Source organism: Gobio gobio, assembly GCF_949357685.1.
Source record: "Gobio gobio genome assembly, chromosome: 10".
Lineage (NCBI taxonomy): Eukaryota > Metazoa > Chordata > Actinopteri > Cypriniformes > Gobionidae > Gobio > Gobio gobio.
This window is the reverse complement of record NC_137116.1, coordinates 16,414,167-16,433,842: the sequence shown is the minus strand read 5'-3', so window position 1 is coordinate 16,433,842 and position 19,676 is coordinate 16,414,167. Positions and strand designations below refer to the sequence as shown.

The 19,676-nt window shown below is 42.0% G+C and overlaps 2 protein-coding genes across 2 annotated transcripts in view; one reads left to right on the top strand and one right to left on the bottom strand.

Annotated features, from left to right (window-relative positions):
* Nucleotides 1-19,676, top strand: part of LOC307132623 (solute carrier family 12 member 2) — a gene marked incomplete at its 5' end in the record, with an annotated part of 60,640 nt that overhangs the window by 21,362 nt on the left and 19,602 nt on the right. The window contains 6 exons of the mRNA XM_079827082.1: nucleotides 2,489-2,573; nucleotides 3,654-3,805; nucleotides 6,494-6,601; nucleotides 7,560-7,683; nucleotides 8,415-8,516; nucleotides 8,809-8,964. Of these exons, the coding sequence (XP_079683208.1) occupies nucleotides 2,489-2,573; nucleotides 3,654-3,805; nucleotides 6,494-6,601; nucleotides 7,560-7,683; nucleotides 8,415-8,516; nucleotides 8,809-8,964 (727 nt within the window). The remainder of the gene's footprint in view (nucleotides 1-2,488; nucleotides 2,574-3,653; nucleotides 3,806-6,493; nucleotides 6,602-7,559; nucleotides 7,684-8,414; nucleotides 8,517-8,808; nucleotides 8,965-19,676) is intronic.
* LOC307132813 (zona pellucida sperm-binding protein 4-like) lies at nucleotides 14,977-19,317 on the bottom strand (the record flags this gene model as incomplete). Its single annotated transcript, XM_079827391.1, has 8 exons — nucleotides 14,977-15,066; nucleotides 15,146-15,293; nucleotides 15,363-15,555; nucleotides 15,644-15,792; nucleotides 15,861-15,958; nucleotides 16,030-16,217; nucleotides 16,287-16,377; nucleotides 19,309-19,317. The coding sequence occupies 8 exons, from the start codon at nucleotides 19,315-19,317 to the stop codon at nucleotides 14,977-14,979; spliced, it is 966 nt and encodes a 321-aa protein (XP_079683517.1).

Genomic DNA, 19,676 nt, shown 5'->3' with positions numbered 1-19,676 from the left:
TATATATATATATATATATATATATATATATATATATATATATATATATATATATATATATATATACCGTAAATCCTCTAATATAGGCCCGGGCCTTTATTTTACTCAATCGCATCGCGGTCCAGGCCTTTATTGGAAAGAGGCCAGAATTAGAGGCAGGCCTTAATTTCTATTTGAAAAAATCAAACTACCAGTAAAATGAATAAAAGACCGGTCAATGTTGGAGACCCGGCCACTAATGGAATACAGGCCAATATTAGAGGATTTACGGTATATATATATATATGAACATAAACTAACATGTTTTGTTTCTTGGAAACATGACAGATTTGAAAAAAGCTTGAGCTGACAGTAGATTAGTTTGAGATTGGACCCAGATGTAAATTCATAGATATTTAACAATATCTGTAAAACTTTCATCAACCAAAAAGTTTTAATGGGTGAAATTTAAATATTATTAGTGAGTTAGAACTCTATTCTTATTTCAATTAACGAGTGCTCCATTTAGATCAGCACAGGTAAAACCACACTGCCAAAAACCACATATAATTTCCAGTCCAAATATCTAAGAATTCTTTTACTAAGGAAAATTACCACATTTTTCTTGATTTCTGGGTAAAAAAATCAAAATGAATAGTTTTTGCTTAAAACAAGCTAAGTTATCTGCCAATGGGGTAAGAAAAATAATATTGTTTCTGTTTACGACAGAAAGAAGAAAGAAGACTGCAAACAGAAACACTATTATTTTTATTAACCCATTGGCAGATATATTTGCTTGTTTTAAGCAAAAACTCATTCAAATTCATTTTATTTTCCCGAAAACAAGAAAAAATATCTAATATAATTTAACAGTAAATGCATCTTTATTTAAAAAATGTATATATATATATTAGACTAGAAACAAGCCAAAAAACTAAATAAGAGAATGTTTGCAGTACACACATGGCACCTCACTGCATGGTAAAAAGTAAAAAAATATTATGTCTATATCTAGAAAGGCTTTATGGTCTATAAACATATGAATACAAATGCACAACTGCAAGTTTAAGACAAAAATAGTCTTTAATTTGGCCTTTATTACTCATTTAATACATAAAACACAACACAAAAACATAAATATATTAAGCAAAATACACAACACAGACAACAGGGTTGACATTTTATCACATTACTTTATTAACAAATAAATTCCAACACAGAATACCTTATTTTCAATAAGGAAAAACTCTGAATATTCAAGAAGTCTTCTGCATAACAGGATGTCTTAATGTGGTGAAGAAAACACGACACTGCAAGCTAAAAACCTGCAAATAAAAATAACACATTACTAATAATAATAACATTAATGGCAAAGTTTCCCTGCATCACATCTGGCATGAGACAGAACAGAAGTTCTTCATTATATAATGAGGATGAGACGAATGAATGGACGAATAAGAAAATCACGAGCTTGACGTGTTTGATATTAAAAGGCAATAACTCAAGCCCTGAAAGAGGCCGACGCCAAACGCAATCTCCGGCACCGTGTTCAACGGTCGCATGCCGCATATATCACACAAATGACTTAATTTACTTATTACCTATCATTTTAGGCATATAAGACATGAGGAAAATAAAACTATTGGCTACCCTTAGAGTAAACGAGAACACACGCATGAACAATGAATGCATGAACTCGTGATTCTACAAAATGTCTTTTAAACTTCATACCCGGTCATAAAGCAAAACTCTGGAGAATAATTTCAGTGCTCAATACTCACCAACGTCTTTGTGAGATGAATATCTCTATTCTCTTGTGAATGTTTCGGTCTTCAGCACCTGCTGGTTCGGCTCCGCATTTGAAATCTCCATAGGAACGCTTTTCTTCAAGCACATTTTGCGCATGCGTATACCGTTTTTCGGACGTAGGACTTGTTCAGCCAACAAAGATTTTTCACTTCGACTTCATAGATTGACTGAGCACAATTAAATATGTTCGGTGAATATACAATTTTAATTTTGAGTTAAGACCTTAAGCTATGATTAGTACAATGCATCTTTTTGCATGGGGATAATTATTTGGAAGTCATATATTGGACCAATAGGTAATGATCAATTGTCACAATTTTTCCCAAAACATTTTTTTCAGTGTAGGCTGTGATGCGATCTCAGCTGGGCGGTCACTGCGGTGCAACAGTGGAACGGCGCCCCTCTCCAAACGTTGTTTAAGCGACATATACCAATATTGCGGTATCATCAAAATTCATATCATGACAAAAATAAACACCGGTATACCGCCCAACGTTTGCTCATCACTTGATGAACGTTCCCCATTTGCTGGGTAATTAAACGTCGCTGAATAATTTCGGGTCTCCTAAATCATGTTTGGTTGCTGAAATGTCAGTGCATCACTTCTCTCAAGGGCTATATTTGAGATTCTGTGGATTTTTGTCATATTTCATAAGCGATGATGTTGGTAACATCTGCCCCCATCGTGCCGTCTGTCTAGGATCCGCAGTCAGCGATTCCCAAAGGAACTCTCCTGGCCATCCTCATCACCGGAGTGGTTTACATCGCCGTCGCCATCTCAAACGGTGTGTTCTCGTTCATCTCTACTTTTTGTCATCATTTTGATAGTCATAATTATGACTTTTATGTCTTATTACGTAATAATTTTGGTTTAATTTCAACTTTTTATTTCATAAATTTGACGTTTTAAGTCATACTTTTGTTTTTTGTAAATATTTTTATTTGACTTTTTGTCATCATATGACATTTTAAGTAATATTTTGGGCTAATTCAGGATTCTCTTATATGAATATAAAGATCATACACTCTAAAAAAAAAAAAGGTTCTTAATGGCACCAAAAATGGTTCTTGGCTCGTAATCATAGGGAACCGTTTTTAGTGCTATATAGCACCAATTTTGGTTCTTCAGTGGTTCTTCAGCGGTTCTTCAGAGGTTCTTCACCGTCTTTGACTAAGGTGCTATATAGCACCGCTGAAGAACCTCTGAAGCACCGCTGAAGCACCGCTGAAGAACCGCCGAAGAACCGCAGAAGAACCGCCGAAGAACCGCAGAAGAACCGCCGAAGAACCGCCGAAGAACCGCTGAAGAACCTCTGAAGAACCGCTGAAGAACCGCTGAAGAACCACTGAAGAACCGCTGAAGAACCTCTGAAGAACCGCTGAAGAACCGCTGAAGAACCGCTGAAGAACCGCTGAAGAACCTCTGAAGAACCGCTGAAGAACCAAAATTGGTGCTATATAGCACTAAAAAAGGTTCCCCTATGATTACGAGCCAAGAACCATTTTTGGTGCCATATAGAACCTTTTTTTTGGAAGAACAGCATTTATTAGAAATATAATCTTTTGTAACATTATAAATGTCCATTTTGATCATCAGTTTAATGTGTTCTTAATAAATAAAAGCATGAATGTTTTGGAAAAAATATGTTAATTCCAACTTTTTTGTAATAACTTTACATCATAATTTCAATTTACATGTTAATGTCAATTTTGATAGTCATAATTATGACTGTTCCTCTGATGGTGGTCTGGAGTGTCAGATCAGAGTTGAGGTTGTGTGTGTGTGTGTGTGTGTGTGTGTGTGTGTGTGTGTGTGTGTGTGTGTGTGTGTGTGTGTGTGTGTGTGTGTGTGTGTGTGTGTCCAGGCTCGTGTATCGTGCGAGACGCCACTGGTGATGATAACGACACCGTCTCGGGTTCGCTGGAGAACTGCAGCGATGCGTCCTGCTCTCTCGGGTTCGACTTCTCCATCTGCAGAGAGGGCGGATGCAAATACGGCCTTCAGAACGACTTCCAGGTGTGTGTGAGGAACTCAGCCTGTAGTGTAACAGCTCTCTGTGCTGCTGATGATGATGTGTCTGTGCTGCTGCTGATGATGTGTGTGTGCTGCTGCTGATGATGTGTGTGTGGTTCTGATGATGGGTCTGTGGTTCTGCTGATGTGTGTGTGCTGCTGATGATGATGTGTGTGTGGTTCTGATGATGGGTCTGTGGTTCTGCTGATGTGTGTGTGCTGCTGCTGATGATGTGTGTGTGGTTCTGATGATGGGTGTGTGGTTCTGATGATGTGTGTGTGCTGCTGCTGATGATGTGTGTGTGGTTCTGATGATGGGTCTGTGGTTCTGCTGATGTGTGTGTGGTTCTGATGATGGGTGTGTGGTTCTGATGTGTGTGTGCTGCTGATGATGATGTGTGTGTGGTTCTGATGATGGGTCTGTGGTTCTGCTGATGTGTGTGTGGTTCTGATGATGGGTGTGTGGTTCTGATGTGTGTGTGCTGCTGATGATGATGTGTGTGTGGTTCTGATGATGTGTGTGTGGTTCTGATGATGTGTGTGTGCTGCTGATGATGATGTGTGTGTGGTTCTGATGATGTGTGTGTGCTGCTGATGATGATGTGTGTGTGGTTCTGATGATGGGTCTGTGGTTCTGCTGATGTGTGTGTGGTTCTGATGATGGGTGTGTGGTTCTGATGTGTGTGTGCTGCTGATGATGATGTGTCTGTGCTGCTGCTGATGATGTGTGTGTGCTGCTGCTGATGATGTGTGTGTGGTTCTGATGATGGGTCTGTGGTTCTGCTGATGTGTGTGTGCTGCTGATGATGATGTGTGTGTGGTTCTGATGATGGGTCTGTGGTTCTGCTGATGTGTGTGTGCTGCTGCTGATGATGTGTGTGTGGTTCTGATGATGGGTGTGTGGTTCTGATGATGTGTGTGTGCTGCTGCTGATGATGTGTGTGTGGTTCTGATGATGGGTCTGTGGTTCTGCTGATGTGTGTGTGGTTCTGATGATGGGTGTGTGGTTCTGATGTGTGTGTGCTGCTGATGATGATGTGTGTGTGGTTCTGATGATGGGTCTGTGGTTCTGCTGATGTGTGTGTGGTTCTGATGATGGGTGTGTGGTTCTGATGTGTGTGTGCTGCTGATGATGATGTGTGTGTGGTTCTGATGATGTGTGTGTGGTTCTGATGATGTGTGTGTGCTGCTGATGATGATGTGTGTGTGGTTCTGATGATGTGTGTGTGCTGCTGATGATGATGTGTGTGTGGTTCTGATGATGGGTCTGTGGTTCTGCTGATGTGTGTGTGGTTCTGATGATGGGTGTGTGGTTCTGATGTGTGTGTGCTGCTGATGATGATGTGTGTGTGGTTCTGATGATGGGTCTGTGGTTCTGCTGATGTGTGTGTGGTTCTGATGATGTGTCTGTGGTTCTGATGTGTGTGTGCTGCTGATGATGATGTGTGTGTGGTTCTGATGATGTGTGTGTGGTTCTGATGATGTGTGTGTGGTTCTGATGATGTGTGTGTGGTTCTGATGATGGGTCTGTGGTTCTGATGATGTGTGTGTGGTTCTGATGATGTGTGTGTGGTTCTGATGATGTGTGTGTGGTGCTGATGATGTGTGTGTGGTTCTGATGTGTGTGTGGTTCTGATGATGTGTGTGTGGTTCTGATGATGTGTGTGTGGTTCTGATGTGTGTGTGGTTCTGATGATGTGTGTGTGGTTCTGATGTGTGTGTGGTTCTGATGATGTGTGTGTGGTTCTGATGATGGGTCTGTGGTTCTGATGATGTGTGTGTGGTTCTGATGATGTGTGTGTGGTTCTGATGATGTGTGTGTGGTTCTGATGATGTGTGTGTGATGCTGATGATGATGTGTGTGGTTCTGATGATGGGTCTGTGGTTCTGATGATGTGTGTGTGGTTCTGATGATGTGTGTGTGGTTCTGATGATGGGTCTGTGGTTCTGATGATGATGTGTGTGTGGTTCTGATGATGTGTGTGTGGTTCTGATGATGATGTGTGTGGTTCTGATGATGTGTGTGTGGTTCTGATGATGTGTGTGTGGTTCTGATGATGTGTGTGTGGTTCTGATGATGTGTGTGTGGTTCTGATGATGTGTGTGTGGTTCTGATGATGTGTGTGTGGTTCTGATGATGTGTGTGTGGTTCTGATGATGTGTGTGTGGTTCTGATGATGTGTGTGTGGTTCTGATGATGTGTGTGTGGTTCTGATGATGTGTGTGTGGTTCTGATGATGGGTCTGTGGTTCTGATGATGTGTGTGTGGTTCTGATGATGTGTGTGTGCTGCTGATGATGATGTGTGTGTGTGGTTCTGATGATGTGTGTGTGGTTCTGATGATGTGTGTGTGGTTCTGATGATGTGTGTGTGCTGCTGATGATGATGTGTGTGTGGTTCTGATGATGTGTGTGTGGTTCTGATGATGTGTGTGTGGTTCTGATGATGGGTCTGTGGTTCTGATGATGTGTGTGTGGTTCTGATGATGTGTGTGTGCTGCTGATGATGATGTGTGTGTGGTTCTGATGATGTGTGTGTGGTTCTGATGATGTGTGTGTGGTTCTGATGATGTGTGTGTGGTTCTGATGATGTGTGTGTGCTGCTGATGATGATGTGTGTGTGGTTCTGATGATGTGTGTGTGGTTCTGATGATGTGTGTGTGGTTCTGATGATGTGTGTGTGGTTCTGTCAGGTCATGAGTTTGGTGTCCGGCTTCGGGCCGCTCATCACGGCCGGGATCTTCTCTGCGACGCTCTCCTCGGCTCTGGCCTCTCTCGTCAGCGCTCCCAAAGTCTTCCAGGTCAGTTTTTCCTTTATAACGATAGATCTCTGCTCTAACCCTTAAAGGGTTAGTTCACCCAAAAATGTAAATTCTGTCATTAATTCCTCACCCTCATGTGGTTGGACACCCGTCAGACCTCCGTTCATCTTCAGACACAAATGAAGATATTTTAGTGTAAAGCTGATGCTGAGAAAGGCTTCAGATAGGCCTCCATTGGCATTCAGTACATTTACACTCACAAGACCCATAAAAGGCTCTAAAAACGTCGTTACAAAGTCCATCTCACCACAGTGACTCTACAATCATTTTACGAAGCGACGACAATAGTTTTTGTGCGCAAAAAAAATCTAAATAACGCCTTTATCCAGCTTGTTCTTGTCTTCCGTGTGTGCCTCCACGACGCATGCGTGAGAATATGAGCAGATCCGGCGTTCGGGAATCCATTAAGTGCATAAAATTAAATTGTCATAATTTCGGTTTAAATTTGGACTTTATTGTAAGAGCAGTAAAAAGTTCAAAATTATGACATAAAAAAACCTAAATAATGACAAAAAGGTATTAACTTGAAATTAACATATACATTGAAATTATGACTTAAGTCAAAATTATTACAAAAAACTAAATTATGACTTAAAACGTCAAATTTATGACATAAAAAGTCGAAATTGAAACCAAAATGATTACATAATAAGACAAAATGATTAATTAAAAAGTCATAATTATCAAATATTAAGTTGAAATTAACATATTTTTTCCAATAAATTAATGCTTTTATTCATCAAGGACGCATTAAACTGTTTAAAAGTGACATTTATAATGTTACAAAAGATTCTATCATCTCTAATAAACGCTGTTCTTATGAACTTTATATACATTGAGATGATGTGGTGTGTTGTGTGAGCTGATGTGTGTGTGTGTGTGTGTGTGTGTGTGTGTGTGTGTGTGTGTGTGTGTGTGTGTGTGTGTGGTTCTGCAGGCCTTGTGTAAGGATAAAATCTACCCCGGACTGCATGTGTTTGCCAAAGGATACGGAAAGAACAAAGAGCCTCTGCGAGCGTACGTCCTCACCTTCGTCATCGGCCTGGCCTTCATCCTGATCGGTAAAGAGTTTACAATTTCCAATAGGCCTAGTTTTCTATGAGAATGTGTTGTAAAATGTATTTTATTCCTGTATGAGCTGACTTTTCAGCATCATTATTCCACACTTCAGTCAGTGTCATATGATCCTTCACAAATCATTTTAATATGCTGTATTTTTCATATCATTTTTAAACTCTTTTCCACTATTTGAGCTCCATTCCATAATATTACAGATACTATAACCACTAGAAAGGCACCCTAAAACAGTCCACATTCTGCACTACATCCTAATCTTCTAGACCAAAGCATTGGATATGGTCTGATTTTATGGAAGGTATTGAATTTAGTTATATTAAACTTAAGTGTATGGAAAAGAGAATTAAAAATGTGTATATAAAAAAAATACTATGGTACACTCTAAAAAATGCTGGGTTAAAAATAACCCAAGTTGGGTTGAAAATGGACTAACCCAGCAATTGGGTCCCTTGGGCTCAGATAGACCCCAAACGTTTACAGAGCGATTGCATAAGGAAATATGCATTTTTTACATGGAAAACTATATATCATTTTTTTTATTTACTTCTCAACTATACATTTATGCTGTGTTTTTGTGGGTATTTGGTAGTTTTTTACCTATTTACTGCACAAATACTTAACTATGTCATAAATTGGCTCATTAAAAATTATTTTTTTATGAAAAAATCACTTGAAGGATGATCTTAAATAAATATATAATGTGTTGGTGTTTCAGCGGAGTTGAACATCATCGCTCCCATCATTTCCAACTTCTTCCTGGCCTCTTACGCGCTGATCAACTTCTCCGTGTTCCACGCGTCGCTGGCCAACTCTCCAGGCAAGTGTGTGTGTCTCTGAGTGTGTGTGTCTCTGAGTGTGTGTGTCTCTGAGTGTGTGTGTCTCTGAGTGTGTGTGTCTCTGAGTGTGTGTGTCTCTGAATGTGTGTCTCTGAGTGTGTGTGTCTCTGAGTGTGTGTGTCTCTGAATGTGTGTCTCTGAGTGTGTGTGTCTCTGAGTGTGTGTGTCTCTGAGTGTGTGTGTCTCTGAGTGTGTGTGTCTCTGAGTGTGTGTGTCTCTGAGTGAGCAGAACGTCCCTGATGGAGATGATCACGCCTCTTTCCCTCTGGACAGGCTGGAGGCCGAGCTTCAAGTACTATAACAAGTGGGTTTCTCTGGCCGGAGCCGTGCTGTGCTGCGCCGTGATGTTCGTCATCAACTGGTGGGCCGCACTGGTCACCAATGGCATCGTCCTGGCGCTATACATCTACGTCAGCTATAAGAAACCAGGTCACATCTGTCAACATCTGTCACACTTCACTATAAAGGCCCTTTCACACCGGACGCGTAACGAAAAAGCGAATATTTCATGTGCGAATAGTTCGCGTCAAAACCATTCACATCAGCCGCGACGCGAGTTTGCGACGTCTGTAACGTTTCAGAGCACATTTGCGTTCGGTGTGGAAGCTCTCATTACACAAACAGCTGATCAAAAAATAAAACCATCGCGCAAATTATTCGCGCGTCAAAATCGCGTCCAGTGTGAAAGGACCTTAAGGCCTTGTTTCATAAAGTTGCAGAGTGTTAAAATTACATATTGTGACATAGTCTCGTCTGCTCATCTGATCATAACTCCAGTAATCAGTGTAATATTCCTCCAGTGTAGATCAGCTGTACACACACACACACACACACACACACACACTCCAGTGTAGATCAGCTGTTCTCTATGTGAATATATAGTAAAGTGTCATTTATTCCTGTGATCAAATCATCATTACTCCAGTCTTCAGTGTCATATGACCCTTCACTAATCACTCTCATATGATCAACACACATTTATGTAAAGTTCATAAGAACGTCTCGGTTACATATGGTAACCCTCGTTCCCTGAAGGAGGGAACGGAGACGTACGTCGGACGAATCGGGATCACTTCAGAGAGCCCCTATCAGCTTTGAGATATAGAGAACCGGCCAATGGGCCATTGGCGTGCGAGATTTGAATCTCGCGCCCTGCCCCAAACCCGCCCCGCCCCGCCCCGCCCCGCCCCGCCCCGCCCCGCCCCGCGTGTATAAACCAAAAATAACCAAATTGTCATTGTAACTATGATTTTCTTTTATTGCAGTATATATATATATATTTGTCCAACCAACAGTCATATCCAATTATATGCAAGTTATTGTTATATATGACAAAGAAAAGCATCAGAAAAATAAATATAAAAATGTTTATAAACTATTTAATTTCTGCAACACAGCCCTCCCACAGCTCTCTATAAATAACATAGAGAAACCTAAAAATAAACAATATATATATATATATATATATATATATATATATATATATATATATATATATAAAACAAAAGATAAACAATTAACAAAGATACACATTATATAAAATATTTTTGGCTTCTTTTAGCCATAGTCACGTGACATAGGTGTTTTGAATCACGCTTCGGATCATTCGACTCGAAACATCTGCGCTTCGGATCGCGCAAAGCTTCGGAACTACAGTTTTGCGTCAGCCATCCCTGACATGCACATGAAACCGAAAGTATAATTTACTCGTCTCGGTCTGTTTCGGAGTGCGCGCGCTGCCTTTGGAATGACACCCAAATTCACTCATGACACAAGTCAAGCACTCACACTTTGGATCTATCATTTATGAGCAAAGTTACGGTGATATATTAGCTAGCTAGTTGTAGTAACTTACCTTCGACATGCTAACTGTTAACGTTACATCGGTCTTCGCCATTCTTCTTGAGAAGAGCGACCGTTCTCTCGTAACTTAGGCAGTAAAGGGGAGCTCACTCTTCACGATATTGTAAGCAGTGTTTATTAACTTCACCATACGCTGGATTGTGTCGTTGTTGGCTCGTTGTTTTGCCTTTGCCGTGCGGGCCAGTGATTGGCCATTCAACTAGCCCGACATACGCTTTTACTGGCCCTGGGCCATCGGGCCATTGCTTATGTCGAGCCCTGCCGTGGAGAATACACATATGGGACCGCCGTGGGGGTCACAACATACGAAACCCAGTCTGACACAAGTTCCACCACTGCATACAAGTGCCAGACCTGGCGTCAGACGCTCCGCCACATCCGACAGCCGCGGGTTGCGGAGGACTCAACAGGGTTCGCCTATTCCTAGGGGAACTTGATTGGAGCAGATAATCGCACATATCCGTTCCATTGGGAAGGGAATGGCGCAGCAAGCCGACACTTAGAACGGGCACTTCAGTGTTGCTGACTATGGGAAGCGAGCACACGAGAAGCCACCGGCTCTACACAGAGGCTATAGAATCTAGTGAACGTGTTCGGTGTGGCCCAGCCCGCAGCTCTACAATATCTGTCAGCGAGGCGCCACGAGCCAGCGCCCAGGAAGAGGCAACACCCCTAGTGGAGTGGGCTCTTAACCCGAGCGGGCAGGGCACGTCTTGGGTTTCATACGCCAAGACGATGGCATCCACTATCCAGTAGGCCATCCTCTGCTTGGAGACAGCCTTTCCCTTCTGCTGCCTTGGGTCTGCCTCCTCCGAAGGCAGCGCTTGCAGGCTCACCACCTAATCTTGGAAGGGAGTGGTGGGAACCTTGGGCACATATCCAGGCCGGGGTCCCAGGATTACATGAGAGTTACTAGGCCCGAATTCCAGGCACGATTCGTCGACCGAAAATGCCTGCAGGGGTCTTGATGGAGGCCAATGCAGGAGTACTGTCTTCAGAGACAACTTTTAACTCAGCTGACTGCAAAGGCTCAAAGGGCGCTCTCTGCAGTGCGGATTATTATATTAAATTATTCACGCTTCAAAATCGCGTCCAGTGTGAAAGGACCTTAAGGCCTCGTTTCATAAAGTTGCAGAGTGTTAAAATTACATATTGTGACATAGTCTCGTCTGCTCATCTGATCATAACTCCAGTAAACAGTGTAATATTCCTCCAGTGTAGATCAGATGTACACACACACACACACACACACACACACTCCAGTGTAGATCATCTGTTCTCTATGTGAATATATAGTAAAGTGTCATTTATTCCTGTGATCAAATCATCATTACTCCAGTCTTCAGTGTCATATGACCCTTCACTAATCACTCTGATATGAGGATCTGATGACCAACACACATTTATGTAAAGTTCATAAGAACGTCTCGGTTACATTTGGTAACCCTCGTTCCCTGAAGGAGGGAACGGAGACGTACGTCGGACGAATTGGGATCACTTCAGAGAGCCCCTATCAGCTTTGGGTAATCCCGGAAGGGAGTGGTGGGAACCTTGGGCACATATCCAGGCCGGGGTCCCAGGATTACATGAGAGTTACCAGGCCCGAATTCCAGGCACGATTCGTCGACCGAAAATGCCTACAGGGGTCTTGATGGAGGCCAATGCAGGAGTACTGTCTTCAGAGACAGAACTTTTAACTCAGCTGACTGCAAAGGCTCAAAGGGCGCTCTCTGCAGTGCGGTTAGCACCAGAGTTAAGTCCCAAGAGGGTATAGAGGGAGGGCGAGGCGGATTTAGTCTCCTCGCCTCGCTCAGGAACCTGACGATCAGAACATGCTTACCTAAGGACTTTCCATCTACCATGTCATGATTAGCGGCAACATAAACTTTGAGGGAGGAGGGAGACAGCCTTCGCTCCAACCCGTCTTGTAGGAAGGAAAGCACCGAACTGGTCAAACATCTTCGGGGGTCTTCTCGCCGAGATGAGCACCAATCGACAAACAGGTTCCACTTCAACGCATAGAGCCGTCTCATAGAGTGAGCTCTAGTGGAAGTGATGGTGTCTACACTGTCCTGCGGTAGGTCACCTAGAACCTCTGCGTCCCGTCCAGGGACCAGACATGGAGTTTCCAGAGGTCCGGATGCGGGTGCCAGAGGGTGCCTTCCTCAGAGGAATGGGCCAAGGACGTGATGTCGCGAGGAGCACTAGTTCCGGGAACCAAGTCCGGTTGGGCCAATACAGGGCAACCAACAGGACTTGCTCCTCGTCTTCCCTGACGTTGCACAGTGTCTGTGCGAGAAGTGCGTAAAATTACCATAATTTTAATAGGCATAATTATGACTTTTTAATTAATTTGTCTTATTACGTAATAATTTTGCTTTACATTTTGACTTTTTATGTCCATTTAGTTTTGACATAATTTTGACTTCTTAACTCATAATTTCAATTTACATGTTAATTTCAACATTTTGTAATAATTTTGACTTTGTCATAATTTTGATGTTTTAAGTAATACTTTTATGTCATAATTAGGGCCCGAGCACCAATGATGTGAGGACCCTTTTGGAATTGCTCAGCCTATTATTCTTCTTCTCCCAAATAAATCAAATTTTTGAGGGCCTAAACATGCTCGAAATCTCATGAAACTTTGCACACGCGTCAAAAGTGGTGAAAATTTACATCCAATATGGGTTTCAGAATTAGGCGTGGCAAAATGGCTCGATAGCGCCACCTACAAAAATTCAATTAAGCGCCGTTCGAGCTACGTTTCACTTACCAGTATGAAATTCGGTAGACACATGTAAAAGCCCAATACCTACAAAAAAGACCCTGGGAGCAAAATCTGAAAACCCAACAGGAAGTGAGATATTTTGAATTTTCTCTGCCAAATTTTTGCAGTTTTTGCCATTTCCAGACATTGTGCGTTAACGATCTCCTCCTAGAGATTTAATCAGATCAACATCATATTTGCACAGTCTAATCTAAAGGCCTTGGTGATGTTAAATTGCGAAGATTTTGAGTTTTCCCTGAAGGGTGTGTCAGTGGCGGCCTCACAAAATTCGATGGTTCGCCATAAAACAGGAAGTTGTTGTAACTCGGGCATACAATGTCTGATCTGCCCCAAACTTCACATGTTTGATAAGAGTCCTGGCCTGAAGACATCTACATATGAGTTTCAGAATTAGGCGTGGCAAAATGGCTCGAAAGCGCCCCCTACAGCATTTCAACGAAGTGCCCCTCCCGGTACGTTTCACGTTCAGGTATGAAATTCGGTAGACACATGTAAAAGCCCAATACCTACAAAAAATCTCCTGGTACAAAATCAATGACACAGAGGGAAGATAGTGAGGGAAGGGCATGAAAAAGTGAATTGAAACACAGACATTCATTTTTGTCCACTTGCCCTCAGCTTCTTATTCTTTAACAGCAGTTTATGCAACTGGCCACAGACCAGAAAAAATGTGTGATACAAAGAGCAAGAAGAGTTAACAGGACTAAGACTTAAGTTAATGATGGGACACTAAAATGTACAGATATCATAGACCCCATTTTGAAATGTTCATTTCACAAACCTAATACTCTAACATTTAGCTCTTCAAACCAGTTAAATATAATTAAAATGGGATGCATTTCCTTGACAGCATGGATACTATTCAAATTGCCTTTCACGTTCTGTTTTTAAATGGTGCAACAAGCACAGACAGTTAAACAAAGTAGCTTATTATCCAAATCTACAGAAGCGACATGGTTTAGACCAGTTAATGTCACACTCTGGAAATGGTTTATAAAGACCCCTTTCATGAGTGAAGGTTAAAAGTTAAAAAAGGACAAGTTTAAACCATTTTAGACCCATTTACACCTGTATTTAGCATAGTCCACTTGTGATTGGACTGATAAACGCTTTAGTACCAGGTGTGTAAACAGGCCCTCAGACAGCAACTCAGGTGTGAATCACCAGTTAAGGGACTAAACCAGCTTTTATTAAAGCTTCAGTCTACTTTTTAAATAAACAAGAGAAAAGGCTGGTCACAATTTGGGATTAAAAAGGACAATGCAGGTTGAGACTGATTTCATTGCAGATGCAATGCTGTACTTGCATGACTTCGGGGGGCTTTCAAATAGCATTACCAAAAAACAGAGGGGCTTGGCATGCTTGAATATCAATACAAGCAGTTATGTTAGTCCAGCCATAAAGCCACAAGTAGAGACCAAAACAGATTTGATACCATTAAGAACAGGGAACCAGGTTAGCAACTGGAACTTGGCAAATAGGTCAGGCTTGTTTAGTTCATGTCATGCATAACCTTGAAGCAAAAAAAAAAAAGGGAACTCTGGTTTAGTAGTGTAGCCCAATAAATCAAACTGAGAATAGTCATGAAAGATCAATACAAAAGAGACAGTTGAGTTAAGAAGTTTATTAAAACTACTAAAGTCACATGACCAGGTTAACTTCTCCACTAGACACCACAGTTTGCCCACTAGAGATGGTCTTGACGTTAGCATCTCTTCCTGGAAAAGAAATGGTAGAATTGTGAGGCATTTAAAAAAAAACAAATTCTCAAGGTTCCTGAAGTCAGTTTACAACAAGCACTCACTTTTCCTAGCGCAGCTTTGCTCACAGAAGCCAGAAGAGGGATGGCACACTGCTGTACTACAGTGGATGAAGATCTAACAGAGGGGGAAAGGGTTAAGCCACAGAAAGAAAAACACCTAATATTAAGGATTCAGGTAAAGCCGCAGAGCATACGGTTTCCTGTAGAGGAGCCAGTGATGCTGGGTCCACAAATGTGAACATCTTCACAACAAAGCGCTTGTAGTGGGTTGGGAACTGAAGACCAGAAGATCCAGCCACTGGAACCAATGTGGTCAGGTAACGGTCATCCTGGTAAGGGCATCTGAAAGGCAAAGAGGCAGTCAGAGATGCCTTACAGCACACTAGATGGATAAAGACTGGCCTTACTCACCCATCAACCAGAAGGTCCCACTGGGGTAGACTGAGGGGACTGGGGGTTGATGTTGCCCAGCAATGTCCCAGCATTAGGACAATGTTGGGGTCGGTCCTCTCCAAAATGCGCACCTCAACATACACAGGCTCCCGCAGGACTTTTGTGACCGGATAATCAGCGTCACCGTAGTAGGACGTGTACGCCTCATCCCCTGAGAAAGGAAATCAGTGTTTAACTGCCGCAACCTGGAGTTTTAGAAAATACTCATGCATACTTGGACAGACACTTGCCTTCTGCACAGCCTTTGGTGACACACTGACCATTTGCCAGTCTAAGCTCAACCCTGAGGGGTCCAGGAGCCGCTACTGGTGGAGGTGCAGGAACAGTGTTGACCTCCACAACCAGAGCTTCCACAGAAGTAGCAGAGTACCTACACTGGAAGAGAAGCCTAGACAACAAATAGTGAGCTTGTAGCCTTGTCAAGGATTAATATTTTTTTCTAAAAAAAATACCTACTCAAAATGGCTGTCCCTTGTGATGGAACCAAGTGGTCCGACACCCACTTCATACGAGGAGGTCATTCGGTTTTCATACACCACATATCCACCGTCCTCCTGCAAATAGTAACTGTTGGCATCCAGTCCATTCCAAGCCATGCAGAACAGAACCACAAGCAGCTACTCACCGTCATGCTGGTGCCACAGGCAGTGACAGGGAACTGGTATATAGCAAAGGAAGGTGTGGATCCCACAGGACTGCAAGATGGGTCATTTCCACCCAGGAGATGGACTGAATCCAGGCTCAAGCGAGGCAGAGTAACATCTCTAGCCACCACTACCACAAACTGACCATCTCTTATACACTGGACAGTCACTGGAACGAGAGCAGGTTATTACTGAGGAGTGGTTTAACATGAACACCTTTACATTGACTCACTCTTACCTGCCCTCCCATAGTAACACTGCTGTCCGTTAAAGCAGCAGTTGATAGCTTCACACTCAGCACCACTGATGCCAGGTGGACCACATTGGATCTGCTCATAATCCGCTACAGCACATTTGTCAAGGGGCTCTGCCTGCGCCACTGGCTGCTTAGACTGAAACTGTTGACTAGCTTGTTGTTGAACCTGCTGAGGAAACTGTTGACTAGCTTGTTGTTGAACCTGCTGAGGAAACTGTTGACTAGCTTGTTGTTGAACCTGCTGAGGAAACTGTTGACTAGCTTGTTGTTGAACCTTCTGAGGAAACTGTTGAACCTGCTGAGGAAACTGTTGACTAGCTTGTTGTTGAACCTGCTGAGGAAACTGTTGACTAGCTTGTTGTTGAACCTGCTGAGGAAACTGTTGACTAGCTTGTTGTTGAACCTTCTGAGGAAACTGTTGAACCTGCTGAGGAAACTGTTGACTAGCTTGTTGTTGAACCTGCTGAGGAAACTGTTGACTAGCTTGTTGTTGAACCTGCTGAGGAAACTGTTGACTAGCTTGTTGTTGAACCTGCTGAGGAAACTGTTGACTAGCTTGTTGTTGAACCTGCTGAGGAAACTGTTGACTAGCTTGTTGTTGAACCTGCTGAGGAAACTGTTGACTAGCTTGTTGTTGAACCTGCTGAGGAAACTGTTGACTAGCTTGTTGTTGAACCTGCTGAGGAAACTGTTGACTAGCTTGTTGTTGAACCTTCTGAGGAAACTGTTGACTAGCTTGTTGTTGAACCTTCTGAGGAAACTGTTGACTAGCTTGTTGTTGAACCTTCTGAGGAAACTGTTGACTAGCTTGTTGTTGAACCTTCTGAGGAAACTGTTGACTAGCTAGCTGTTGAACCTTCTGAGGAAACTGTTGACTAGCTTGTTGAACCTTCTGAGGAAACTGTTGAACCTTCTGATGAAACTGTTGACTAGCTAGCTGTTGAACCTTCTGAGGAAACTGTTGACTAGCTTGTTGTTGAACCTGCTGAGGAAACTGTTGAACCTTCTGAGGAAACTGTTGACTAGCTTGTTGTTGAACCTTCTGAGGAAACTGTTGACTAGCTAGCTGTTGAACCTGCTGAGGAAACTGTTGAACCTTCTGAGGAAACTGTTGACTAGCTTGTTGTTGAACCTGCTGAGGAAACTGTTGACTAGCTTGTTGTTGAACCTTCTGAGGAAACTGTTGACTAGCTTGTTGTTGAACCTTCTGAGGAAACTGTTGACTAGCTAGCTGTTGAACCTGCTGAGGAAACTGTTGAACCTTCTGAGGAAACTGTTGACTAGCTTGTTGTTGAACCTTCTGAGGAAACCATTGACTAGCTTGTTTTTGAACCCACTGGTCAGTTTGCTTTAACATCAGAGCTTGAGGATACTGGGGTAGATTACTCCACTGTGGAACAGCATGACAAAAAGCACAAAACCACACACAAAGTGCCAGCAATTGAACAGCACAACAACTTCCTGCCATTGTTCAACAGCTAGTCACACTGTTGAGATGATGCCCTTTGGTCTTTTTGTATTCTACAGATTTTGTCTAATTAACGATAATCCCTCCCTCTTCATTAACAGTCATGATTCTCCAGACTTGCCCAAATGGGAGCTTATGCCACCAGAAAATTCTCATGGCTCTCAAAATTATACGCATGTGATGTATCTTGACTCCAATTAGTCAGATGTGTCATATTGAAGATAAATAAAAAGGTTCATGCTCAGATTTGCTACTAGAGCTTGCCCAAAGTACTTTGGCTAGATGTTTGGTGCATTCCGCTTCGCTTGTAGACATGCTGAAATATTAACTAGCATTACTACTTTTACAATATCTTTATATGGCAGAAATAGTAAGAGTAGTCTGTAGTTCCAAATTTAGCAACACACTCACAAACCTCCCTAAGCACTTCCGCACGGGGCAATCCCTGTCGCCAGTTTGAAGTGTTCCATAAGTGGACAAGGAAGGTTTATGTGGACAGACCCTCGACTCCTTGATTATGACAGAGGGGACGAGTCTACGCATATATGCTTAGCAGTGTTGGGAAATAACTTAACTCTAACCCTACATGTTAGGCGAGGCAAAATGGCTCGATAGCGCCACCTGCAAAATTTCAATTAAGCGTCATTCGCACTACGTTTCACATAGAAGTATGAAATTCGGTACACACATGTCCAATACCTAAAAAAAGTCCCTGGAAGTAAAATCTGAAAACCCAACAGGAAATTAGATATTTGGAATTTTCTCTGCAAAATTTTTGCAGTTTTTGCCATTTCCAGACGTGGTACTTTGACAAACTCCTCATTGAGATTTTATCAGATCAACATCATATTTGGTCAGTCTAAACTTGTTAGATGTTAAATTGTGAAGATCTTGAGTTTTCCCTGAAGGGCGTGTCCGTGGCTGGACAGTCTGATGTTTCACCATGAAACAGGAAGCTCTTGTAAGTCAGGCATACAATGTCCGATCTGCCCCAAACTTCACATGTTTGATAAGAGTCCTGACCTAAACCCATCTACATGCCAATATTCAGTTATTGTCAAAGCGCCACCTGCTGGCAGAAGGAAGTGTGGCATATTGAAGTGAGTTTGCCATATTTCTCCTATATTTACCCGCTTAAATGCAGAGGTGGAAAGTAACTAAGTACATTTTTTTGAGTATCTGTACTTTACTGGATTATTTTATTTTTTAGGGATACTTTTACTTTAACTTCACTACATTTGAAAGACAAATATCATACTTTTTACTCCACTACATTTCTATCAAAGTCCTCGAAGTCGAAAGTCGTTTAGCAGCTTTGAAAGTAAGTGGATGATTTTTTCTTCTTTAAAAAGTTTATTTTTTTATTTTTATGTAGGGTCATGTGAAGTTTCCTAACACTTTTTTGAACACTGATCAGTTTATAGCAAAATGGAAAAAGACGGTTCCTTGGCACAGTGTGTGCACCATGGCCATACTAAAAGTATGTTTCAGTTTTCTCAAAAGATTGAAGATTAGTTTAGTTGGCATATCCAGTACTTGACGCATGTCTCATAAAATGCAAAAATATACAGAATATCGGATGCAGTATCAGAGTATAGGGTCCATGCATTCTGCCTTAAAGTGACAGCAGCTTTGTAAAGAGCGTTGTAACTTTTATACAAGTATTTAAATGAGTTTAAGGTGGTCGTATGCTAGCATGTCGGATGGAGCATCACTGACTGGCTTAAACCACCATGATGACATAATGTGCATTTATACAACAATGCAACAATAATAAAATAATGCATTGACATACAAAAGGAAATGTACTTTTGATACTTAAGTACTTTTAAAAACAAATACTTCTGTACTTTTACTTAAATAAAAATCTGTTTTTAGAACTTTCACTTGTAACGGAGTAATAT